Source organism: Calidris pugnax, unplaced genomic scaffold (genome assembly GCF_001431845.1).
Source record: "Calidris pugnax isolate Ruff unplaced genomic scaffold, ASM143184v1 scaffold102, whole genome shotgun sequence".
Classification (NCBI taxonomy): domain Eukaryota; kingdom Metazoa; phylum Chordata; class Aves; order Charadriiformes; family Scolopacidae; genus Calidris; species Calidris pugnax.
Genome location: NW_015090846.1, coordinates 2,657,117 through 2,679,856, shown reverse-complemented (window position 1 = coordinate 2,679,856; position 22,740 = coordinate 2,657,117). Strand labels below are relative to the sequence as shown.

The 22,740-nt window shown below is 49.8% G+C and overlaps 1 protein-coding gene across 3 annotated transcripts in view; it reads left to right on the top strand.

Annotated features, from left to right (window-relative positions):
- Positions 1-22,740, top strand: part of VAV2 (vav guanine nucleotide exchange factor 2) — a 157,886-nt gene that overhangs the window by 100,308 nt on the left and 34,838 nt on the right. For 2 of the 3 annotated variants that reach the window (XM_014942950.1, XM_014942951.1), the window contains exons 4-8: positions 6,874-6,942; positions 15,767-15,869; positions 18,269-18,367; positions 19,879-19,947; positions 20,747-20,847. In XM_014942950.1, coding sequence (XP_014798436.1) covers positions 6,874-6,942; positions 15,767-15,869; positions 18,269-18,367; positions 19,879-19,947; positions 20,747-20,847 — 441 coding nt within the window. Of the gene's footprint in view, positions 1-6,873; positions 6,943-15,766; positions 15,870-17,571; positions 17,587-18,268; positions 18,368-19,878; positions 19,948-20,746; positions 20,848-22,740 lie in introns of all 3 variants that reach the window. The other variant, XM_014942949.1, reaches the window with a different exon arrangement.

The following is a 22,740-nucleotide window of genomic DNA, read 5'->3' as shown; positions in this document are numbered from 1 at the left end:
ACTCATTTATTTTGGCAAGTACGTATCCTCACAGACTTGCTCCTTAGAGAGTCTGAAAAATATCATTGACATATTTTCCTGCGCGGCTGCTTTGTAGGCTTGGGAGATGCTGAGGTCACCCCGTAAGCATCTGCTAGTAAAAGCAAAGGCAGTTTCTCTCACCCCCTCCCCGCCAGCAGCTTTGCTTAATGAAGATATGGACCTGACATGCACAGCTCTGCTTAATATTCTCTTGTGGGGCTTGCTGGGCTTGGGGTGCACCTGCCTTGTCATTGCTCATGGGCTTTGCTGATGTACTTCCCTCGGGGCTTCCTCCTGTGTCACTGGCCACCCTTGCACCACCTCACCTTTGAGTGCAAAAGCAAGGCACAAACAGCTTTCTCTCCCATTCAGGGTCAGTGTAAAGGTCAACAATCAAAGGTGCTGGAAAGGTCTTTCTGAAATGCAGCCCTTGACCCAGGTATGGAGAAGGACTTCAGGCTCGGCTGGTCCAAAACAGGGGGCTCAGAGGTGGGGGACAGGGGAGGACACAGAGCTGGAGGCACCACCGTGGGTTGTGCCTGGAGAAAGGTCTACTGAGGTGCTCTGGGACAAACCACATCTCTTTGTACCCCACCGGAGATGGGGGAGAACATGTCTTTTTGTTCCTTGTGGACCACGGAGAGTGCTGCTCAGCCCCGGTGGTCTGTTTAGACCTGGTTTCTGTTGCACAGTAGGACCCAGCATGGCCGGGACGTGCTGGTGATGCTTTCCTGCAGGCAGGCAGCAGTGCTGGCGCTGGTCTGGAAGCAGGCAGAAATATATATTTAGGTAGATATTTGTTTTTATTGGCATGCGTTTCACAGGACTGCAGCTGCTCAGGTACAGCAGAGAAACTGCTGCTCCAACTGCTAAAAGATTTCCTTGTGCTGCTTTGCTACAAGTTAAAACAGGGGAATTTTCAAGGTTTTTGTTTTTACAGAGTGTTTTCCAGAGTTGGGCAATTGCAGAGTCTCGTGGGGGTGTTGTTAAATACCATGGGGTGCTCCCAGGTCTTGGCTATGATCTATCTTTACGCTCCTCGGGTGAGTGGTGCCGTCTGCCCAGAGTGGACGTGTCCTGAGCTTTGACCAGTTTGGCTTTGAGCAACCTGGGCTGGTGGGAGGTGTCCCTGCCCATGGCAGGGGGGTGGCACTGCGTGATCTTTGAGGTCCCTTCCAACCTAAACCATACTGTGATTTTCAGACACGGTACTTTCAAATCTAGTTTTCTTCTGAGTCAGAGACCGGTGCCAAGTCGTTTCCTAGGGATTGGTTGTGCTCTTACCCCGGAGGGTTTTTTTTTATATTTTTCTTTTTGAGAAAGATGTCTCTGGATTCCCCTTTTGATTTTATCCATCTGTTATCGGCATCGTGGAGCTGAAGTGAAGAGAAAATCATACCGCTTTCTTGAGCAAAGCATTGGTACATGAGAATTTTTAAAAAAATGCGATAATGTGTTGAAACATAAAATTATACGAGCTGTTATTTTCTTGTCTCGTAGTCTCCAGAAATACTTGGTTCCCATTTGAGCTAAAGATAAAGCAGGGCATGCAGCTAACCCTTGGGCACTGTGCAATGCGCTCTGCTAAATGCTGTGAGTGCTCTCCTGCAAAATCATCATCTTTGTGTTATCTGATGATGTAGCTTGCTGCTTCCCCGCTGAATTTCTATCAGAATTAATCTTGTGAGAATTTTTGCAAGCTCCAGACCACAAATAAAAGCAAATCATAATTTTTCAGAGGACGTGTCTAAAATTTGGCACAGCGTGAGGTGCTTCTTTCCAGAGATGAGTAATGTAACACAATAGTATGATTTTAATTAAATTCAGCAGCTTTTGGTATGCTTGGATGTGTCTCGTTCTGCAGGGAGAGAATTGATTCCATTCTGCTATATACAAATGGCTCTTGGGTGCTAATAGCACAGTTTTCATCCATCTCGTAGCACTTTACCGATATCATTCCCTGACGCTTGTTCCCATTTCACAGATGGGAACCAAAGCTCAGAGGTGCTGCCCGGGTCAGGAGAAGCAGCTCCAGGTCACCCCTTTGCTTGTCCCTTGTCAGCTCACTGCCACCTCTTGGTATATCAGTAAATTAAATGCTGCTTTAATCTGCCTAATCCCACCAAAACCGATGACAGATGCTTTTTCAGTTGTGTGTGAACCTCTAGAGAAACCCCATGGTTTTCTTTGGATGGCTCTGGGGATACTGTCCTCATGAGAGCATGATCTTGTGCCCAATGGACCTGCTATGGATCCAGGGTGCCAGAACTGATGGTTAACAGGGGACCCATAGGGATGGGGTGACCCCATGCTCAGGGAGTGACTTGCCATCCTGGAGAAAAAATAGCAGGAAAAAAGAAAAAGGGAAGGTTGGAGCTATCAAAACAACACGCTACAAACTGCCAAGGTCTGAGCACTTCCCCTTGAGAAATCCCAGTAAGGGATGAGCCACCAAACACCCTCCTGTGGGCGTTTGCACAAGTCATGAGAAGCTCCTTGCAGATCTGCCCAACAGACGATCTCCACCACGAGAAGCTCCTTGCAGATCTGCTCCACCAAGAGTGGCCTCAGATGGAGGGCAGTGAGGGGACATTTCCATCTTGCCTGCTTCTGACTGGGCTTTCTGTTCCCAGGGCTGGTGTTTGGCCCCAGGGAATGAGAACGTAGACAGAGAGGAAAATAGAAAATAAATCATGCTGGATCCTCTCTGCTCTGTCACACGTGGATTTGAGGCCAAGGTGCTTCTGTACAAAATTATCCAAGTAAAACTGACCCGTCCCTGACCCTCCGTATCCTCTGTGACGATACCGCAGAGATGGCTTCAGTCTCTAGGACAAGGCACCCAGATGCTGGAATATGTTCATAAATAAATAAACCATTTTGCTTCATGCTGTTAGACGTGCAGCCTTACCTGGCTCTTCCCATTAAATAATTCAGAGGAGAGAGCAGCCAGGCGGCTCATCAGGCTGCGCCTTCTCCCCACAGAGAAGATCCCTGGGTCTGGGGGTGGTGGATGGGGATACGGCACGGGATGGACCATGGGGCAGCCCGAGGGAGGGGATTTGTGTGAGGTACCCGGTGAAATACTAATTGCCTGTCGCCCTGTGCGACGTGCTGTGGCTGTGGGCTGCTCCTGCCTTCCCTTTTGCGAGAGCGCGTTGGCATTTGCGGGGTGCGAGCTCTCCAACCCAGAAAGTCTCCTAAATCTTTTGTAAGATCAAGGGGGTGCTTTGCATCGCGCGTCGGGAACGATCATCTGCTGTAAGTCTTGTCCTCAAGAGGAGAAGCTCCCTCTAAACTCCGTAACAAATTACTTGGTCTTTCCTTCCCTTTTAGGCTCTAAAACAAACGCGTCAGATCGATCCGACTTCCCTTCTCTTCTTTGATCTCTGGAAGCGATGCTGGTGAAGGCTGTGGGGTTTGTCTGTGAAGAAGTCTGCTCTGGGAGGTTTATTATCTCTTAAGAGCCTGTTCCAGCCGTGTTTGATGTCGCTGGGGCTTTTGCTCTTCATCGGAGAGGGATGGGGCTCGCTGCAGCCCAGGCACGGGCTGGGAGGAGAGATGGCTCAGCAGGTGGTTTTTCATGATGGTGGAGTAAAAAAGAAATTCTAGTGCTTAACTAATGATATTAAATAAGAGACGTCTTCAAATGAATTTCAATGAACTGGGATCTCTGCAAACCTGTTGGGTTTCAGTGGACTCAGAATGCTTATTACTGTTGGGCATTCCCAGCTTTAGCATTTAATGCTGTGTATGAAGTTGCAATGCTCTTGGAGATCTGTAAGAATTGCCCAGGGAACCGGTAGCTTTTAGACTCCTTGACTTCCAATGTTTCTGCTCTTTTTAAAGAGAAATAATGACATACAAACTGGTCCCAAACCAACACGGTTGCTCTTGGGGAGCTCATGTGCAGTCCCATTGCCCAACCAGATGGAGATGTTTCTGTCCGTGTGGTTGGGACCAAGTTGCCAACCTGCATGAAGGTGTCTAAATGCAAGTCTTGTGCTGGACCTGGATGAGAAACACAGGGTTAAAATTTCACCCAATTGGCTTTTCTTAGAGTTACCTTGACGTGGATCCGGTGGGGCAGGAGCGAGAGCAGGGCTCTCCTCCCCCAGCCTCTCCCCACCACATCAAATCTGTTTCTGCAGCCATTTCAAGTGGAAGATGTTGTCCTGAGATGGGCTTAGCCCCCGGGGGAGCCGTGAAGGTGATCTGATGGGAAGAGGCAAAACCAGCAACACGGGGAATAATCGATGGGACAGGGCGGGTGGGCAGCTTGCACCACACCTCCTGCCAGCGCCGCCCTCACCCCCACTGCAAGTCGAGGTAGAAAAGGGTTTAATATGTTCTTCTGTAGCTGGCTGCTGGGGGTTCATCCTCATGGGCTCATTGCTGGAGGATTAATTTTTCCCATGGTCAGCAGAGAAAAACAACGTGAATGGATAAGTAAGGGAACTTAAGCCAAAAGTAGGGAGAGATTTTAAATAACGGCCATAATTTGAGCTAAATCAAATCATGTTGTTGCACAGGGGGCTTTTGGGGAGGAGTAAGGACCTTTTGGGTGAGAGCTGCGCAAAGCTCATGGTCCCAGCCCTGGGTGGCTTGTCCTGCAGTTTTGGGGCTGGCACCTGGTTTTGGAGAAGGGGACAGGAGGTGTGGGGAGATGGCAGCCCTGTTCCTGCAGCGGTGACGTGGGGACACAGGGAGCCTCTCCAGAGCCAGGGACAGAGGCACAAACAAAGGGCAAACCCAAGGCTTTCTCCAAAACTCCGTCCTTCAGCTCCAGATTTTAGCTGGTCCATTTAGTAATCCTCTCCTCGGTGTGACTTTCCTTCTTAATTGTGTTCGGAGCATCCTTATTTAGCCATTAGCTGCTATTGCAGAGATACAGGTTATTAATTCCTCCCCTGCCCTGACTTTCACTCCGGTGCTTTACCCCCGGTCAAGGTGAAGCAGGAAGGGCTGACGGAGCTGCTGTCTCTGTGAAACTCTCATTAGAAAGTATTTTTCTCTCTTTGCTGTCTCCTTGTCTTACACGGGGGGGTTTATCACAGGAACTGATTACGCCTCAAGCCCAGATTTATGGTTGGAAATGTGCGCTTGTGATTTTAATATTCTTTATGGCTCTTTTACTTCTTTCTTTCTGGCATAGTGAGCACTGGAGAAGGAAAGTTAGAGGTTAAGAGCAGAAGACAGGGAATCGTGCCTTGTGGTGGTATTTTTTAGCTATTATTTTAACAAGTGGTGTTTAAACAGAGGTCACCTCTGATTTCTCCTTCCTTGCCAGAGCTGTGCGGGGCAGCAGCTGCCGTCCCCTGTTGTCCATCGGGGCTGAAGTCCAAGACCAGTTCCCATGATGGGCTCCACCACTTGCACTAGGAGCTGGTGGCTTTTTTTGTCTGCTCTTCATGTGGCTTTTGTATTTGTCACTGATTCACATGTGGGCACGCTCAGACATCCCCGCCTTGGGTGCTCCTCGGTTTCTGTGGGGTGGCATCTCGAGCGACGGCAGGGCAGCCCCGATGGCTGGTGGAGCATGAAATCCTCCCCATCTGTGATTGGGGTCACCACCTGGTCGTGGTTTTAATTGAACCCACTGCGCGTTGGAGCAGGATTTGACAATACTCAGTCTGCAGCCGCTCACCAAAGGAAGGGTGAAATAACGCAGGGGAGGGAAGGCAAATTAGTGCTAGAGACAGGCTCCAAAAATAGCAAAATTGAGGGTTAGCCAGGCTGTGTATTAAATCTTTCAGGAGAAGCAATCTATCATGAAATGGGGAGGGTGGGAGGAGGAAATTGCTCTTGAGGGCAGTTAAGAGTTCAGGTGTGTCCTCAAAGCAGGATGCTCACCCCCAGCATCCATCAGCATCCCACCCCCTGTGGCTCTTAGCCCAGGGACCCCCGGCTGCCTTGGCTGCGATGCCCACGGGGCTCGGGGTGTGCTGCTGCGTGGCTGCAGCCCCCATTCCCGGCGTTCCAGGGGGGACAAGGCTTGTGTGACCACAGGGAGCCCAGCCCGAGGCAGCCGGAGTCGCAAGGTGCATCCAGCCCCAGCAGAGCCATAGCCCGCCATGGCCCCATGCCAGCAATAATACTTTGGGTTTAATTAAAGCAGTATTTTTCATCTCCTTCCTACATTATTTGGTTATTACTTCAGAATGAGCCAAGGAATTCTTGTATTCCCCCCACTCCCTCCTTTTCGCTTCTAATCTGCTTTCCCCCCTCCTTCCTTTTGCCCTTTTGGTGTCCTTTCCCTCATCCCCAGGGTTTTAACTTTTTTTCAGCTATCACAAAGTTGTTAAGATGAGGAAGCCCAGGGGCTGTAAGGTGGGATCAGCCACTTGCAGCAGCAGGAGATGCTGGTGGGAAGCGGCTCGATGTTCCCCATCCAAGCAGGGCAGGAGCTCGCAGGTAGAAAAGCTCCATCAGGAGTGGAGAAGAATTTCTCCATCTCAATGAGTCTGACACTGGGCTTGGATTAGGTTTCTCCTGAGTTGTTCGTGCAAGCACCAGCAGATGGGGGAGGAACAGCTCAGACCCGGGGTCTCCAAGATGCTGTTAGACCATGCAGCTCCTCAATTCAGTGCTCAGATGGTGCCCAGTGGTGAACCAGCCTCACCACCTGGTTTCTTGTCCTGCCGTGCCCGCAGGAAGCGGCAGAGATAATGTCCTCCTGGGAGCTAAGACCTCAATAGGAAAAAATGTATTTGCAACGAATATTTTGTTCCGAAACACCCGCTTCTGCTCAACGGGATGCTCGGGGCTGGGCTGAGTTCAGCTGGGGCTGCAGGGGATCTGCTGGGAGGGGTGAGACACACCAGTAACGCTGCCATTCCTCTGCTCCCCCAGGCCCTTCCCGTCGGAGGAGACCACGGAAAACGATGACGACGTGTATCGGAGCTTGGAGGAGCTGGCAGAGTAAGTGGCTTTGCCTTCTCACGGGGAGGGGAAGGTTGTGATGTACTTCCAGCAAAGTGGGATAAAACTTGATGGTGGGGCTCGGAGAGCGGGGCCGGCCGCTTTGGTCCTCCTGCCAGGAGATTTTTGTGCTCTTACGATAGTCCCATCTCTTCCCATGTAGAGCCCTGGGAGATATTGCTTTTAATCGGGTTGAGTTTATGAGGGGCTCAGCGTGGGGTGAGGGGGGCCAAGTTCCCCGGGATCCCCAAGTTCCCCGGAATCCCCTCCGCCTGCTCAATCCCATCCTTAGCTCCTATCCTTAATCCTGGGATATAATTCCTCCTCCCGGCCGAGTGAAGCTAAGCCACTCACTGGGACGGGGACACCCATTGCTAATTCCACACTGGACCCCCCCATTATGGTGTTTTGTGGCCTCGTGGGTGCTGACACGTGGGTCCGTGTCCCCCGTGAGTGATTTTTGGACCACGCCAGCCATCCTCAGGGCAGTCCCTCACTGGTGGGATGCTGCTGGGGTGACTGTATTTATCTGGGTCTCTGGTGTCTGTGCTTTGCTGCCCGTGGTGATGATATGACAGGCTTTTAAAAGCAACCTTGAGCTACGACGTACGCGGTGAAAGGCGGGCGCTGTCGGAATTCCATGGCAGCGTTCCCGGCGGCCAGGGCTTTGCTTATGGAGTCTGTCCTGTACGGAGGGAAAGGCTGTGTGAGTGGATATGTGGCTTTATACGGTTAAATATTATTGTTCCACAACATAAATAATAAGACTCCTTAATCCAATGAGTTCCTTATGGCTTCAGTTATTACAAAAGTAAATCATAAATTACTAGTGGAGGGAACGGAGGACCCTGGAATCCCCCGCTCGTGGTTTGCTCCCAGCAGCTACAGTTTAATAAAATTTTAACTTATAAAGGGATCCTTTCAAGAATAACGTTTTTTCCCTTTAATACTGGGTTTTAAAATTCCTGATTCTCACACGTGGGCGTGCTTTTAATTGGAGGAAGGTTTGTGTGTGAACTTGCACACAGGCGTTGGTGGGGATGGCAGCCCTCTCCTAGAAATTGGGGGGTTTGGTGTGCTCAGGGCAGGTTATTCAGCGTTGGAGACAGGTTCCCAGCTTTAACTGCTCTGCTCCCACAGGGTGTGGTATGGGTGAAACCTTCCCAAACTGTTCCTCAGACCTGCGAGTTGGTCCCTCCATGAGATGCCCAAATCCGGTGCTCAGATGACTTAGAGGTTTCGTTCTTACTGATGGCCCTGTTCTGTCCCAGTGTCTCCCACTTTTAACTTCCCCTTTTTTCCCATTCTTTGTAAAATCCTCTTCTTTCCATCTTTAGTTGGGACCACTGGGGAAAGGCACGTGTAAATCAGCGTGGGGTTATGGCCCAGATGCCTTCATCCCACTGCAGTCAGGTTGTGCCTGGAAACACAACCTCCAAAATGGAGACGTAATTCACCCGTAACTGTAAAAACCCCAGAAACGCCCCTCAGAGCCCTTCACACCAGTGTTGCTGTTCCTCGTAATTCACCCGTAACTGTAAAAACCCCAGAAATGCTCCTCCAAGCCCTTCACACCAGTGTTGCTGTTCCCGCTGCCTGGTGACCCATCAGCAGCAGCCCCCCCCTTTTTTCCCCTTGGACAAGGGAACGTCTCTCCCTGCTGGACAAGGAAACTTTCATTGGAAACTTGCCGGTCACAATGGTGCATACTGGGCTCCGATGCTGGGCGCTGGCAAACGGCGAGGCCACATGAGAAAGCTCTTTCTTAGCTGCTGCCGATCTCCAAACAGCCAAACAAGGGCGTCATTCACGAGCTGGGAATGATTCAGTCCATCCAGCAGCTTTGCATTTAATATTGCTGACGATCCAGCAGCCTTGGGAAGATCCGAGCGCATCCAAGATGCTTTGTTGGAGGGGAGGAAGTGATTTTTGCAGCAAAGCGGTGAAGTGACCCAACGCGTGGAAGGAACCTGGAAGGAACCACTAGAGAACAGTATGACCAGAGAGACCCTTCCATCTCTGAGTGGTTTTTCCACATTAACGTGCCACATCTGTGCAGCTATCCCAATGGTTATTTGTGCCCGTTGGATCATTTTGGAGGGATGCATAGTCCTGTCCTTGCAACAGCATGAAACATGGTGTTGCAAGAACCCATCCTGCCATCCCCGCTGGCCTCAAAGGACCGGGGTGCAAATGAAGAGGGACAACCTGGTGGGCTTTGCACTGTCACATCACACCCCAGGAGAGACATGTCTTCCTGTGGGTGCTGTGATAAAAAGCTCAGGATAAATATCGAGCTGTTTCTAACAAAACATTTTGGGTGCTAGTAAAAGTGGCTTCTTTTGGAGAACATCATAGAGCTTCATTTCAACCTTAATGGAGCAGTTTGGTGTCCCCATGTTTGAGACTGAGATTTAGGGTGAACTCCTGTTCTGCAAAGCATGCAAAACATAAATGTTTTTGTGACGGAGGCGCAGATTTGGGAAGCAGAAGGAACCAGGCTTTGTCCCCGCGATGCTCTGAAGAGCGAGGACCATCACCTTGGTGGGCAGGAAGCTCCTGGCGTGGTGGAGCCACAGCAGCTGGGGACAAAAGGCAGCGCCGGGGCTGGGAGGGGATCAATGGCAGCGCCACGAGGGCCGTTTGCTGCAGAAACAAGCTGTCTGCCTGCGAGCGCGGGGCGGCCGCGGGGTGCCGGCCTCTCTAAAGGATGTTCATGCCTTGATGAACCCATTGTGCTGTCACCTTTGGGGTAGCGCGGAGATTATGCTGGGCTGCAGGCAGCTCCCCAGCACGGGGTCAGCCATCCAGCAGATCCTGGTGGATAATTGCCTGGAAACAGCTATTTATTTAAAAAAAAAAACCAACAAAAAAATCAAAAAAACAAAACGCCAAAAAAACAAAAGAACAATTGATGATGGAAAGGGGAGGTGAAACTAAAAGGGTATCAGGGGAGCTAGAAAGTTCTCAAATTCCCTGTCCTCACCCCGCTGGCCCCTCGGTTTGCTTTGCCATCGGCCAGATGGCAGCTTGCAGAGAGCCCGGGCAGATGGCGAGGGCTGGCCAGTCTGCAAGTGGTGCCTGATCGATACGGGGATGCTTGTCCTCTGCTGCCTGATTTATTTGCGTGTGCCCTAACAAAAGTGTCGGGGGCAGTGGTGTGTTTCCAAACCTTTCATCGTAGAGAAGGGAAGTTGAAGAAGATCTCCTGCCTGGCCTCAATTTCTCAAGTGATGCGACTTGTTCAGGCACAGACTCCGCCAACAGCCTGTCTTCTTGGAGAAGTTTCTCCTGCTTCTTTCACTGCTGTCCCCAGCGTTGCCTCCTCATATCTCCCAAAATAGTGATGTGATCAGCAGAATTTCTTGAGTGCATTAAAAAAAGTAATGAATAGGGGAGCCAAGGTGAGATGATAAGTTAGCTGCCACTTTTCTCATTATTTTTGCTGTGTTGGAAAAACCACAGATGCCAGCCAGTTAAATAAATGGCTCCGTGGTACAAGGCACTCCTAAACGTGTCTTTTCTTCTTTGTCACCGCTAAAGATTTTTGTATGTCCTGCTTGTGCCATCTCTAGGATCATGTGAGTTGCTGTAACTGTGTGAGGCTCATTCTTGGGATGATAATGTTCCACTTGGAATGGGGAACGTGAGACCTGAGTAGAATAGATGGCAAAAGGCTTCTCTTGCTATTTCCAGACGCGCGTCTCCGTCCAAGTACAATCTGGCTAATTAAAACCCTGCAAGATCTCGAGTCCAACGGCTGCACATCTTGCACTCCTTCACCCTGAAACCTAAGCCTGCCAGATGTGCTGCAGATACAGGACTCTGCTTGTCCTCCTCTGACGGGGACCCTGAATGAGGGGGTTGGTCGGATGAACTGTCTATTTATAGCTGTAAGTGCAGAGTAAGAATGAGAAAGTGGGGGATTACTGGGGCGAACTGGAGCCTGGCAGCTGCTGGGCAGCTGTCTGAGGGACTCTGCAAATGCACTTCCAGCCTGGACCCGGCGGTGGCTCTGAGGTCTTCTGACTGACCTCAGCCACAGGGCTGGGAATTTGGCTTTGTCTTTTGGTTGTCTTATTTTAGCTCCTTCTCTCTCCTCCTCCTCTTTCTTTTGCTTTTCCTGGTGGTTCTGGCTCTTTCATCAGTGGAGCAAAAGCAGCGCCGTGGTTTGGACAGGGATTTGGCGTGGTGGGAATTCTTGAGGCTGGTACAAACTCATCAACTTCCCAGAGCCCTGAAGCAGCTTTTATGGATGAAGATGTCCTTCAGTAACTCTTGAGACCTTCAGAGCTTCCCCACTTACCCTCCTCATCAGCGGTGTCATTGCAGATGTGCTGTGCAGCATTCCTTTAGCATAGTGGACCTGCTGCAGGTTATTTATCGGGGCATCATGTGCCATCTGTGCTCATCTCCTGGTGTGGCCAGCTCTTTTCCAGAGCTTTGAAGAGCTCATCTTCTTCCAAAGCCCAACTGCAGACTGTGCCCTGTGTTTTGGCCAAGTGCTGAGCTCCGGAGGGCTGGTTCCCAGTGGTGGGAACAGTGGGACCAGAACAGAACCACCCAGGACAGGGTGGTTCTTCCTCAAACTAACTCAACTTTGGCATCCTATTGGGGAAGATTTCTTTAAATTTCGGCTGCACTTAGGCAACTCCTGCACGCTGGAGGTGCCAGTGGGTCTCCTAAGGGACACCCCCTTCCCCAGCTCACTCCTTCCATGTGCCTGTTTGTCCCTTACTCCAAGGCAGCATCCTGGCCTTGGTCCCTCTGTTCAGGGAGCTGCTCCTTGGCATGGCTGCTGCCTGCTTGGGAGGGCATTTGCACTGAGTAGGCATTGCCAGGGAGGAAGGACTCAGCCAAAAGCATTGTTTTTGCCCGAAATTGCCTTAGATATGAAAAGCTTTATTCTTTTTGCTTTGAATGAGCTTTCCTGGCTAGGCGAGATGCTGCCAGCCCAAAGCTGGTTACATCCATCCTAATAACAGTAATTGCAAATGCTGGTGTTGACTCTGAAGGGTGGATAAAATCCCTTTTCTAAACCCAGAGCTGTCAATGAATCTTCTAATCCAGGCAGTAGATCGCAGGCTCTGATACCCACGGGTAACTCGCAGACTCCGCTGCGAGTAAGGAGTAAATTGCTTTTCTTTGAGTAAATTGAAGGAGTAAATTGCTTTTCTTTGTGAAGAACGAGGTGAGGATCTGGCCTTCCTTGCTCAAGTTGTTCAGTCTTCGCGTGACACGCTTGGGATGCTGAATTTATTGCCTCCCGCAGCAGGGGGCTGTGCTAAACATGGAAAAACGCCTGCCCCGCTTTCCCTCCCTTTATGGCATTTAAAATTCAGTGTGTTCTTAGGTTGCCACTGGCTAAAATCATCCCGATGCCTGTTCTCTGTTTTCATGTCGGGAAGGTTGCATATTTTCAACTCTGACAGACAAAACACGGAGCCTGATGATCAGTTTGTGCAAAGCAGCGACGTCCACAGCCCTAACGCACCGGCCAAGCTGGGCTGCTCTGGGGGAGGCTAATCTGCACGTTTTACTGCTCTCCATAAAACTGGCAGCCTCTGGTGTTTCTCAGAGATGTTCTAGGAATGTGTTTTAATAAATAGGAGTCCACCAGACACAGGTATCGTTGTTTTAATACCCCCACGGCTGTCGGGTTTGAGCATCTCTAGCGCCTCTCCCCTGAGCTCTGAAATGGAGGTGTCTTTCTAGATGACCCCAGGACAAGGGAATTGTCCCTGTTTTTTTGCTTGAGGCCAGAAATTGGAGATAGGAAGAGCTTGGACTGGTGTTGATGAGCAGGAACACTTGGCCTGTTGGTTAGAGCAATGACAGCATCAAGGGGCAGATGTGGCCCCCCATGGTGGATTCAGTGTTTGTGTCAGGTGGCTCTTGGCAGCTGTGTGGACAAATTTGCTGTGTTGTCCCTCAGTAGGTGTTTCTGCCCCTTTTCTGGTGGCCCAGAGGAGCTCTGGGGAGGACCAGGCTAGGCCAGGTCCATGGGGCACCCTTTCTTCTCCAGGCTTAGTCCAGGCAGCAAAACCCCTTCAGCATCCTACGCTGGGGTTTCTCACAACGATCACAGAATCATAGAACTGTCTGTGTTGGAAGGGACCTTTCAGATCATTGAGTCCAACCATCAACCCAGTGCTGCCAAAACCACCACCAAACCATGTCCCTCAGCACCACGTCTGCCTGACTTTTAAATACCTCCAGGGATGGTGATTCCACCACCTCCCTGGGCAGCCTGTTCCAGTGTTTGTAGAAATTCTTCCTAATATCCAATCTAAATGTCCTGGTGATGTCCTGGTGTGTGCCCAGCCACGGTCCAGAGCTTGTGGCTCCTTGATGGGTGAGAAAAGGAGAGCTTGTCCAGGCTGGGGTCAGGCGATGCTGAGGTCTGAGCCTTGGACATGTGCTTGTGCGCAGGAGAGCAGGTTCAGATGATGCTTGGGATGCGGGGCTTCCTGGGGACACCTCAAGATGCTGTCCTTTCCTGCGTGTAGCCCAAAAGAGTTGCTGAACTCTCGGTGCTGGTGACAATCAGCTGTCACCCAGAGCGGGCTCAGCACCGGCAGCAGCATCACTGCGGCGTTCGCCGGGGTCCTGTCACACCCGACCAGGCTCGCGCCGGTGACATTAACCCAACCATACGTTTCCTAACGACCCTCGAGCCAGGGAAATGATGTATGGAGAGACAGCCAGCAATCCGAGAGGTGGGGAAGATTAATCAGGAACCGGGAGTTACTCGCTCTGGATGAGGAGCGGAGCTGAGAATATAAATATTGGTACAGATAATAACGGTGACGGCGACGCTTGGGAAGGGGAAGATGGATCACCAGCTATTAGTGGGCATTATTACAGCAGCTGCAATGCATCACTGTGGAAGAATGGGAGGGATACATCATGCCAGTGTATTTATTTAAAATCCCCAAACTTTTATTAAATAAATCTGTTTTTAAAAATAGAAATAACTGCATTTAGAAGAGAAATAAAGCCCAGTTTTGCAAACAGATGTGCTCTGCTGCTCCACGCTGTGCGTAGAGATGTCAAGTATTACAGTTTGAGCACAGTTTTACACCTAAATATATTTGTATGTAATTAATACCCATGTTGAAAGAGACAGCTCGTAAAATATGTGAACGCTGTTTGATATTTCAGTGTTTCACACTGTCTTGATCCCATGGGGTTGACTTCAGTGGGAGCCGCTAGCAATCAGCACCTGTAGATCTAAGCACTAAAATTATTATTGTTAATTGGTATTTATTATGGGTTGAATTTTCAAAAGTGTTCTAAGACGGAGGAGCCCCTGGGGGGGCGGGTTTGAAAAGGCTCAGATGACAATTAAGTACCTCACACCATCACCTTTAAATACAAGTTGGGCACTACGCCTCAAGGATGCCTGTGCTTGCAGGGGCATCTCCTAAGAGTTCTGAAAATGTGATTTTTTTTATTTGCTGCTTAATTTATCTCTTATGTAAATGCTATTATTGGGCTTTGCTCAGCATCGGGGCTGAGCATCACCAGGCTGAGCGTCTGACTGGATTGCTTTGTGGTGATCAGGAGAGTCTCCCCCTCCTCTGGGAAACGTTAGATTAAAAATCACCCTGTTGCCCATCAGGGCAGGGTTTGTGCTTTATGGGGATCGGCACATCACCAGGAAAAACTGGATCCAGAGATTTTAAACCTGGATGTGTTACTGGTGGCTGGAGGGAACACAGGGCTGGGGCTGGCCCTGGCTGGGCTGAGCTCTGCCTGTGGCTGGTCCAGGTGATGCTGTGGGTCCCTGCTCAGCCCCGGGGGCTCAGCTCGGCCCCATCACGCTTCCCCCCAAGCTGGGATGCTCCCACCCCCTGCACAGAGCCAGGGGGTGATTATTTACTATCTGCTCACTGCTTTGAATGGACATGGGCTCCTACGGCAGTTTGGGGGAAGGAGGAGGGTTTCTTTGGTGGGAAGGAAGCCTTTTTGTGAGGGAAAAAGGAAAAGCAGACCACGAGTGAGTGCGGTGCTTTAAACATAGCAAAACCCAACCCATTAGAATATATTCTCTAAGTGTAATATGGTTCAAGTCACTGACACAAGAGCTGCTCCTAAAGAGGAGAGGCAGGAGATGAACAGGAGGCTGCAGGCATAGAATCATAGAATGGTTTGGGTTGGAAGGGACCTCAAAGATCATCGAGTTCCAACCCCCCTGCCATGGGCAGGGACACCTCCCACCAGACCAGGTTGCTCAAGGCCACATCCAGCCTGGCCTTGAACGCTTCCAGGGATGGGGCAGCCACAACTTCCCTGGGCAACCTGTTCCAGTGTCTCACCACCCTCACAGTAGGGCATCTTTGGAGGCAGGTGGAGCTGGACCCAGCGTGATGCTGGAGCTGGTGGTGTGCGGTGGCTCAGATGGTCCTGCCGGGACGCTTGGCCAGCAGATCTGTCTCGGATGGGCCGATTAGCGCCGAGGAAAAGCTCTGCAGGGCAGAGCTGGCAGAGCACGGTAGCCTGGGCATGGCAGGCACGTCTGGCACGGGGCTCAGAGCAGCTCCTTGGCTGCCATCCCTGCTCCTGTCGAGCAGCGTTTTGCCTTTTCCAGCCTCCAGCCAGCGGAAAGAGATGGGCAGCGGGTACCGAGCCGGGAAAAACAGACTCCTAATGCAAACAGGGAACGTGGACTGAACATGTCCATGCTGTGGGCCAGGAGGATTTTCTGATTGTCGTGGTTGGCCTCCCTCCACGGGGCGAGAGCAGTTGTTGTTTTGCCTGATCAAGTGACGGTGAACGTCCCCTCTTTATTATCACTCAATCGCTCTCCTTCTCGTTCCAGCGAACATGATCTGGGGGAGGATATTTACGACTGCGTCCCCTGTGAAGATGAAGGCGATGATATCTACGAAGATATCATCCGAGTGGAAGTTCAGCAGCCCATGGTAACAATTTACGTGCATCTCTTTTTTTAAAGCTGTGCCTCGATGGGAGGGGAAGGGAGAGAATTCAATTAAATAAATAAGCATCTGCCAATGGCAGGTGATGCTGCGGGGAAGCGAATCGCTTCGCATCCTTCCCTGAAACTGAGCTGCCTCGTGAGAGGTAAAAATAAACCGAGCCAGGATGGTGCTGGCCCGGAGGGGGTTCTCCAAGGAGTTCCCCAGCCCATCCTGTCATCTGAAGGAGTTTGGGGAGGAGGAAGGGAAAGGGAGAGCTAATAAGCTCTAAAAGATAAGCTAAAAATAGGAATTTGCTGCCGAGCCAAGGCAGCGTGTGTCAGTTCAGCCCTTTGTGGGGAGGGGGGAGCGCGGTGGCTCCGTGCTCCATCAGCCAGATGTGCCGTGGCTGCCACCGGTATTTTTAGATCGGGGCGAGCGCTGACAGATCTGTGTGTGGAGCATCCAGCCCTTGTTTCTGATCCGGCTGCCGCTCCTGGGGCTGGCTCAGAGCAGGTAGATGTCTGCAGCGGAGCTTTCTGGGGCAGCAGGGACCCGTGTGGCTTTAGGGACAAGCAGCCGACCCCGTTCATCATCCCTACAAGCCTTCCCATCATGGGGAAACCCAGGGTGTGCAGCTTGGAGGGACTTGTGTTAACTCCAAGGGCCCTGGTGCAAGTATCAGGCTCTGTGGATGAGCTGGGAAGGTGCTGGTGGCCCTTGTATCTCCCCAGAAGTGCTCACAGCCACCCTCACTAGCTGTGTCCCCAATGCCCAGGAGATGGGCTGCCCTGGCTTCTGCTGATGCAGAGCTGGAAGGGATTTTTCCACCTTCTACATTTTCTCCCACCCTCTGATATCTGTCACTCCCAGGCTTTGATCAGGCTCTAATGACTCTCTCCTGGCTGCAGACAGTACCGTACATTCCTCCCCATAACAAAGCAGGATCCATGGACAACTTCACTGATGGATTAAATCCCCAGAGCGGGATGCATGGCTGTGCGGGATGAGGTGATGGGAAGACTGGGCTTCACCCCACAGAGCCCAGCAGATGAGCTGAGCTGTGTGGCAGCGATGCCCACACAGTGTCTCTCACCCATCCCAAGCCCAGCTGCAAGTGCCACCAATGCTATGACAATGGTGGTTGAGGCATTTCATCCCTTAACACCTTGTCTGCAGCCTGAGGAGCTCCCCATGCACTGAAAACCTGTCTGAATCAAGGAGTTGGACACAGAATATTCCCTCTGATCCTGCCAAAGCTCTTGGAGCTGTTTCCAGACACCAGGGCAATGCCGAAGTCAGCACAGCTCCTTGGCCATCAGTGTTTTGACCTCGTTGCCATCAGTTGCAGAAGCCAGTTGGCCCAAGGTCTGGCCCTTGGGAAGATTTTGGTGGGAATCTCTTGCATAAAAGGCAAAAACAGGGGAAAGCTCCCACCATGTGGGTGCCCACAGAGTAGTGCAGGATTAGGGTCAACAGAATTGGTGATCTTTTAGTCCCCTCCATGAAGTTTTATGTTTTCTCGGATGCCGCTGAGCAGAAACGGAGGCAACAGCTCTGACTCCCTTTCCTCCCCTTCCCTGAGCAAAAGAGTCAATTTATAATATAAGCATCCACATACCTGTCTAAATAATGGCTTTTTAATACGATCTGTTGCAATAGCAAGTGTGTAATGCTAATTGGTTTCTTGTGTTTCTGCATGCTTCAGATTAGATATATGCAGGTAAGACGCATCGATTAAAATATGGGTTTCCATCCAGCTGAGAGGTCTGAGCAGGGAGCTACAGGGGGTGTCCATTCCTGTGCATGGTCATTAAAACCCAATCACTGAGTCCCCTCCCGAGTTCAGAGACTGCCCTGACAAGAGCAGCACCTCCTGACGCGAGTTTTCCACCTCCACTTCTCAGATGTAAAAGCAAAGGAAGCGACTCCAGGAGTTGAGGCTTTAAAGAAACACATGTATGATCAGATTTGACCTAAAATCATGAATATTGGCAACCCTGGCAGGGGATTTGTATAAGTCTAACATATTACTTATGACCCATTTTGGCTCTGTTGTGAGTTTCATCTTAAGCAAAAAAAAATGGGGAAAACCAGCATTTATCTCTTATTTATTCTTTTGCTGATAGTCTTTGGTGATGTAGCGAGAATAAATGCAAAAAAAAATAATGCTTGCCATGTTGAAACATGTTGAATAGTACAGCAAGGGTTCCTTCCTAATTTTTTTGTCTAAAAATAGATTCCTTTAACATAAACCAGTAGCAGTACTCCCCTGACTTTCCAAATTTATGTTTATTCTGAGTTTGCTGTCACTGAAGGTTGAGCTGGAGCTCGGCTCCACCTGAGCAGGTTGCCGGACCCCTCTTAAGAGCATCTGACTACGAGTTATTTTTCCCTTTTTCTAGAAAATGGGAATGACAGAAGATGACAAAAGAAATTGCTGTTTGCTAGAAATCCAAGAAACTGAGGCCAAATACTACAAAACACTTGAAGATATAGAGAAGGTAAGACCTGAGCCACCTTTTCTATACCGTCGCCTTCCACATCATCACTTGATCTTGCATTCATCTGGCTGTGTTAGTTCTTGCTGCCGGAGCTGGCAGATGTGATGAGGCAGGACCGATGCATTCACATGTAAAATTGGAGAGAAGGGGGATCCAGAAAACCCAGACTGACAAGACAAGCACAAATGCACAGCCTGGAACTGTAGGAGCCAAAAAGCATATTTTTTTTTTTCTGATGGCTGCATGTTGGAAATAGGCTGAAAACCATCCTGCTGTGTCCCCCCCTCGCCCGGGGTAAGAGATTCCCTCTCCTCGCTCAGCCAGGCCGGTCTCGCTGATAAGAGCTGGATTTGCAGATATCTTATCACTTTGATTGCTCCGGAATAATTTCTTTATTCTGCCTGTTTTTTTTCAAAAATGCTGAAGCTGTGCTGACTTGTCATTGAAACTAATTGGATTAAGAGTAACATTTTGCTGCTTGAATGCGTGGGTTTTAATTGGTTTTGATAAATTATCGTTGTGCCTTTCTTTTAAATAAAAATAAAAATGAACACCTCAGCAAGACGGCGGAGCCGTGGATGCGGCTGGAGCCTGGAGGTCATTTCTGCTCCAAGGAAACCAGCAGGAATGAAGAACAATAGTGAAAATCAAGCTGCCATTTCTAATCTCCCTAATGCTTTTGTTTCCTCCCCTATTACAATTATTTGCCTCTGTCTGCTGAAAGTTCCTGCAAAGAACCTGTGAGCGAAACCGGCATGGTGGAATAGTATTTCCCTTTTTCCATAAAAATGTACCGATGGACATGTCATTTATGTAAATAGCCCTTGTTCCTTGGAAACAGCCACAGCCCTCCTGGTTCAGTCTAAAGGAAGAGTTAAACTATTGCTGTAATACCCATTAAAAAGGCTTGCGAAGGCTTAGTAGGATCTGACGGCGTGTTACGGGGAGAGGGTCCTGTCTTCGACGCGCTGCACCAGGGGTTTTTTGTACTTACAAGTCATGTAGACATTTCTATTAATATGTATTTGTTCAGAAAGGCATTTCCGATGTAATCACATCATCGGCGCTTTTTCAAGGGCAAAATTCCAGGGAGATAATCCAAGAGCTGAAAAAGATGCTTCAGAGCTCTTCCCGGCTGCAGCCCAGGACTGCAGTGAGGTGAAGAAGCTGCCTGCCTTTAAATCCCCTCCTGTGGATTTAGCAAGAGAAGGGTCTGTGCCCCACGGGTGGGGGTCCTGCACCTCCCCATGCCTGGAAGTGCCGTGGGGAGCTCGGGGGGATTCCTGGGGATCCCTGGCTCCTGTTGGGTCCCCGGCACAGCCCGGTCTTGATAAATACATTGTCATTCACCTGCCTTTTCAAGTGCTTAAATTCCTTAAAACCTGGCTTCTCCCCACCCAGGTAAATGCAACTGGTGAAGTCGGGAAAATACATCCTTTGCACAAAAAAGAAAACCAGCCTTGCTCACTTCTGCCTGATATTTCAATCCATTTTCCATTTACCTCTTGCAGAACTATATGAACCCTCTGAGGCTGGTACTGACTCCCCAAGACATGGAAGCTATTTTTATCAATTTGGAGGTAACGGCGTAGACATTGTGACTTAAATCCTTGTTCTTTTCACGGCAGCTCAGCCACCTTCCTGCTTAAGAGGAAGCTTTCTGATTTCACGTTAGATTTGTGCATTCACCTGTGGAGGTTCAGTCCTCCCATGTGCGGCGAAGCTTGAACGGGTTTAGGAGATGTTCTTTAACACTCAATTTTAGAGTTGGGGATTATATGAGCTCTAGGTAAGAAAGCAGTTTTGTACGGAGGATGTTTCAGGGCTGGGGCTGGGTATTTTGGCTGTACTTAGAGATGGTTTGGCCACACTGGGATGGATTTATTTCTACGCTGGCTTGTATGGCTTCTGGGTCGGAGACTGCTCATCTCCTCTGCTCCCTCCTGACCTGCAAAAGGGACTTTAATAGACATGGAATCACAGAATCACAGAAGAATGATATGGAGTTGGAGGGGACCTGTGGAGGTCCCTTCCTGGGACCTGCCAGAGCAGGTCCACCCAGAGCAGGTTGCACAGGAACATCTCCTGGAGGGTTTTGAATGTCTCCAGAGAAGGAGACTCCACCACCTCCCTGGTGGTAGGGGACAATCCTGGGGCATTTATCACTGTACAACCTCCTGGTGAAATCACACCTTTGCACTCCTGGCCATTTAGGGCTGCATCTCACTACAACAACTTATTTTAAAAACAGCTCAAAAGAAGGAAAAAAAAAAAAGAGAAAATTACTGCCTGATTAAGTAGCGAATGTGCATTTCTTTAGGCTCTGTTTGCCCACTCGCTTTGGATGTGTTTAAAGTATTGATTGTTTCTTCGTTTTAGGACCTAATTAAAGTGCACTTCAGTTTCCTGAGAGCCATCGACGTCTCTATGATGTCTGGAGGAAGCAGCCTGGCAAAAGTGTTTCTGGAATTCAAAGAGAGGTAAAGGAAACTTCAGGCAGCTCCAGCTTTAACAGATAGGGGTTGATATTTGCAGGGCCCATCACAGGGTTTGGGACAGAAATGCCTGTGGCAGCAGAGGAGTTTTGTATCCTCCGCAGATAGATGCTTTTGGGCAGCCAGAACATCACTCAGTGCTGGTATTTAAGTAGCCAAATCCAGCCACAGCTGTGCCAAGTGGTGCAGGGACAGAGGCTGGGACATCTCTGACCAGCTCCTGTGGGTGCTCGTTCCTCCAAGTCCGTGTCTGCACCCAAATTCTGCTGGGCTCACAGCATCCCGTGTGGGACCAGCTGTTTCGGAGGCTGAGGATACAGTGCATTTACAGGGATGTCTGAGGAGGGATAAATAAGGGAATGCTACAATTACGGCGAGCCAGAATGGAGTAAAACCTCACTGGCCTTCAAGGGTTTAGTGTGGTCTTCTCCAGCGAGCAGCAGTGGGGCTTTGAGGGCCTGTGATGTGGTCGGGTGGCTCCTCTGCGGGGGAGACTTTGGCTCTGCTCAGATCAAAGTGGTTGCTCACTCTAAAAATATTGCCTATTTGGCACTGCTTTTGTCCGGCACCTATTGCATGACAAAGACATGTAAAAGTCACTTTTGCAAACGTAATAGATTCTGTGTTTTGGCAGCTGCGAGCAGGAGTACCCCAGAACACAAAGATAAGGTTAATAAAAGCCTTTAATATCCTTAATACTAATCAAAGGCCTGATTCATTGTGGAATCGTGCCAGGGTGTTATTTCACTGTGATTAAACCAGTGTCTAGACACAGAAATGCCATTCAGAAGTCAATAACTCCAGAAATACCATCTACATTAATAATACACCGTAAGGTCAGCTATTCCATCATTCAGGGCCCCTCTTTCTAGAAAGGGATTAAATTAAAAAAAAAAAAAAAGTTTCTAAAGAATGCAAATAATTTAAAACTACTCATAAAACTGACTTGATCTCCTAATTCCTGGCTGGGCTTGGTGCGTGCCGGTGCCATCCCCGGGGCAGGGAAGGGACACAGGAGGAGTCGTGGAGGTGGCATCACTCCCCAGGGAGATCCACACGGCTCTGCAAGAGCACGAGGCTGGTTTTGGGGCTGACAGCCTTTAACTAAATGTTTGCTTCTGTTCATTTGCTGGTGGGAGCTCAGCAGGGTGCTTGTAGCTGATGGGTTTCATGCAGGCAGGTGAAGGAACTGGCCTAGTTCTTAAGGGAGTTCTCAAGGAGCTTTTTAAAGGACCTAACAGCCTTCCTGAGAGGTGAGTGGAGGAGCCAAACTGATGGTCGTGAAATTGTGATGGCAGGTCCAAAGCTGTGTTCAGCCTGTGGGGGTCTCATGGACCTCAGCATCATGGGGAGTTTTGGCTTGGAGAAGACCCCAGAGCTGTGGTCTCGGGGATGAAGAGTTTGGAGCAACCTGAATAAATAGGCAAGGTCCTTTCCTATGTTGGGAGAAACAATACCATATTTTACAGAACGAACTTGGGATACAGTAGGAGAAAAGGAGCTCACCTGGAGAGACAGCGTTGTCCCACCAAGAAGGCAATGTGGACCTCCAGAGTCCCCACCTGGTCCCTTTATATAAGACCTTCCTCTATCAAATGTGTCCGTGACAAATAGTTCTCGCTTCCCTACGCATCCTCAGAGACGTCCCAGCAAAATGATGTATTGCTCCTCCGCTTTGCCGAGGTGGTTTTTTTTTTTTGGGAAGGAAACAGTTTGTAAATCTCTTTCTCTGAAAGCTTGTGAGTCGGAATTTATGCTCTTGAAGCCTCTTTGAAAACTCTCCGAGCGCTGGCAAGGCAGATATTATTGTGCGTGTTCAGAGGTTGTCACGGGGAGAAGGCAGAAGAATAATCTGTATTGGCTGCTGCTTCGCCGGGG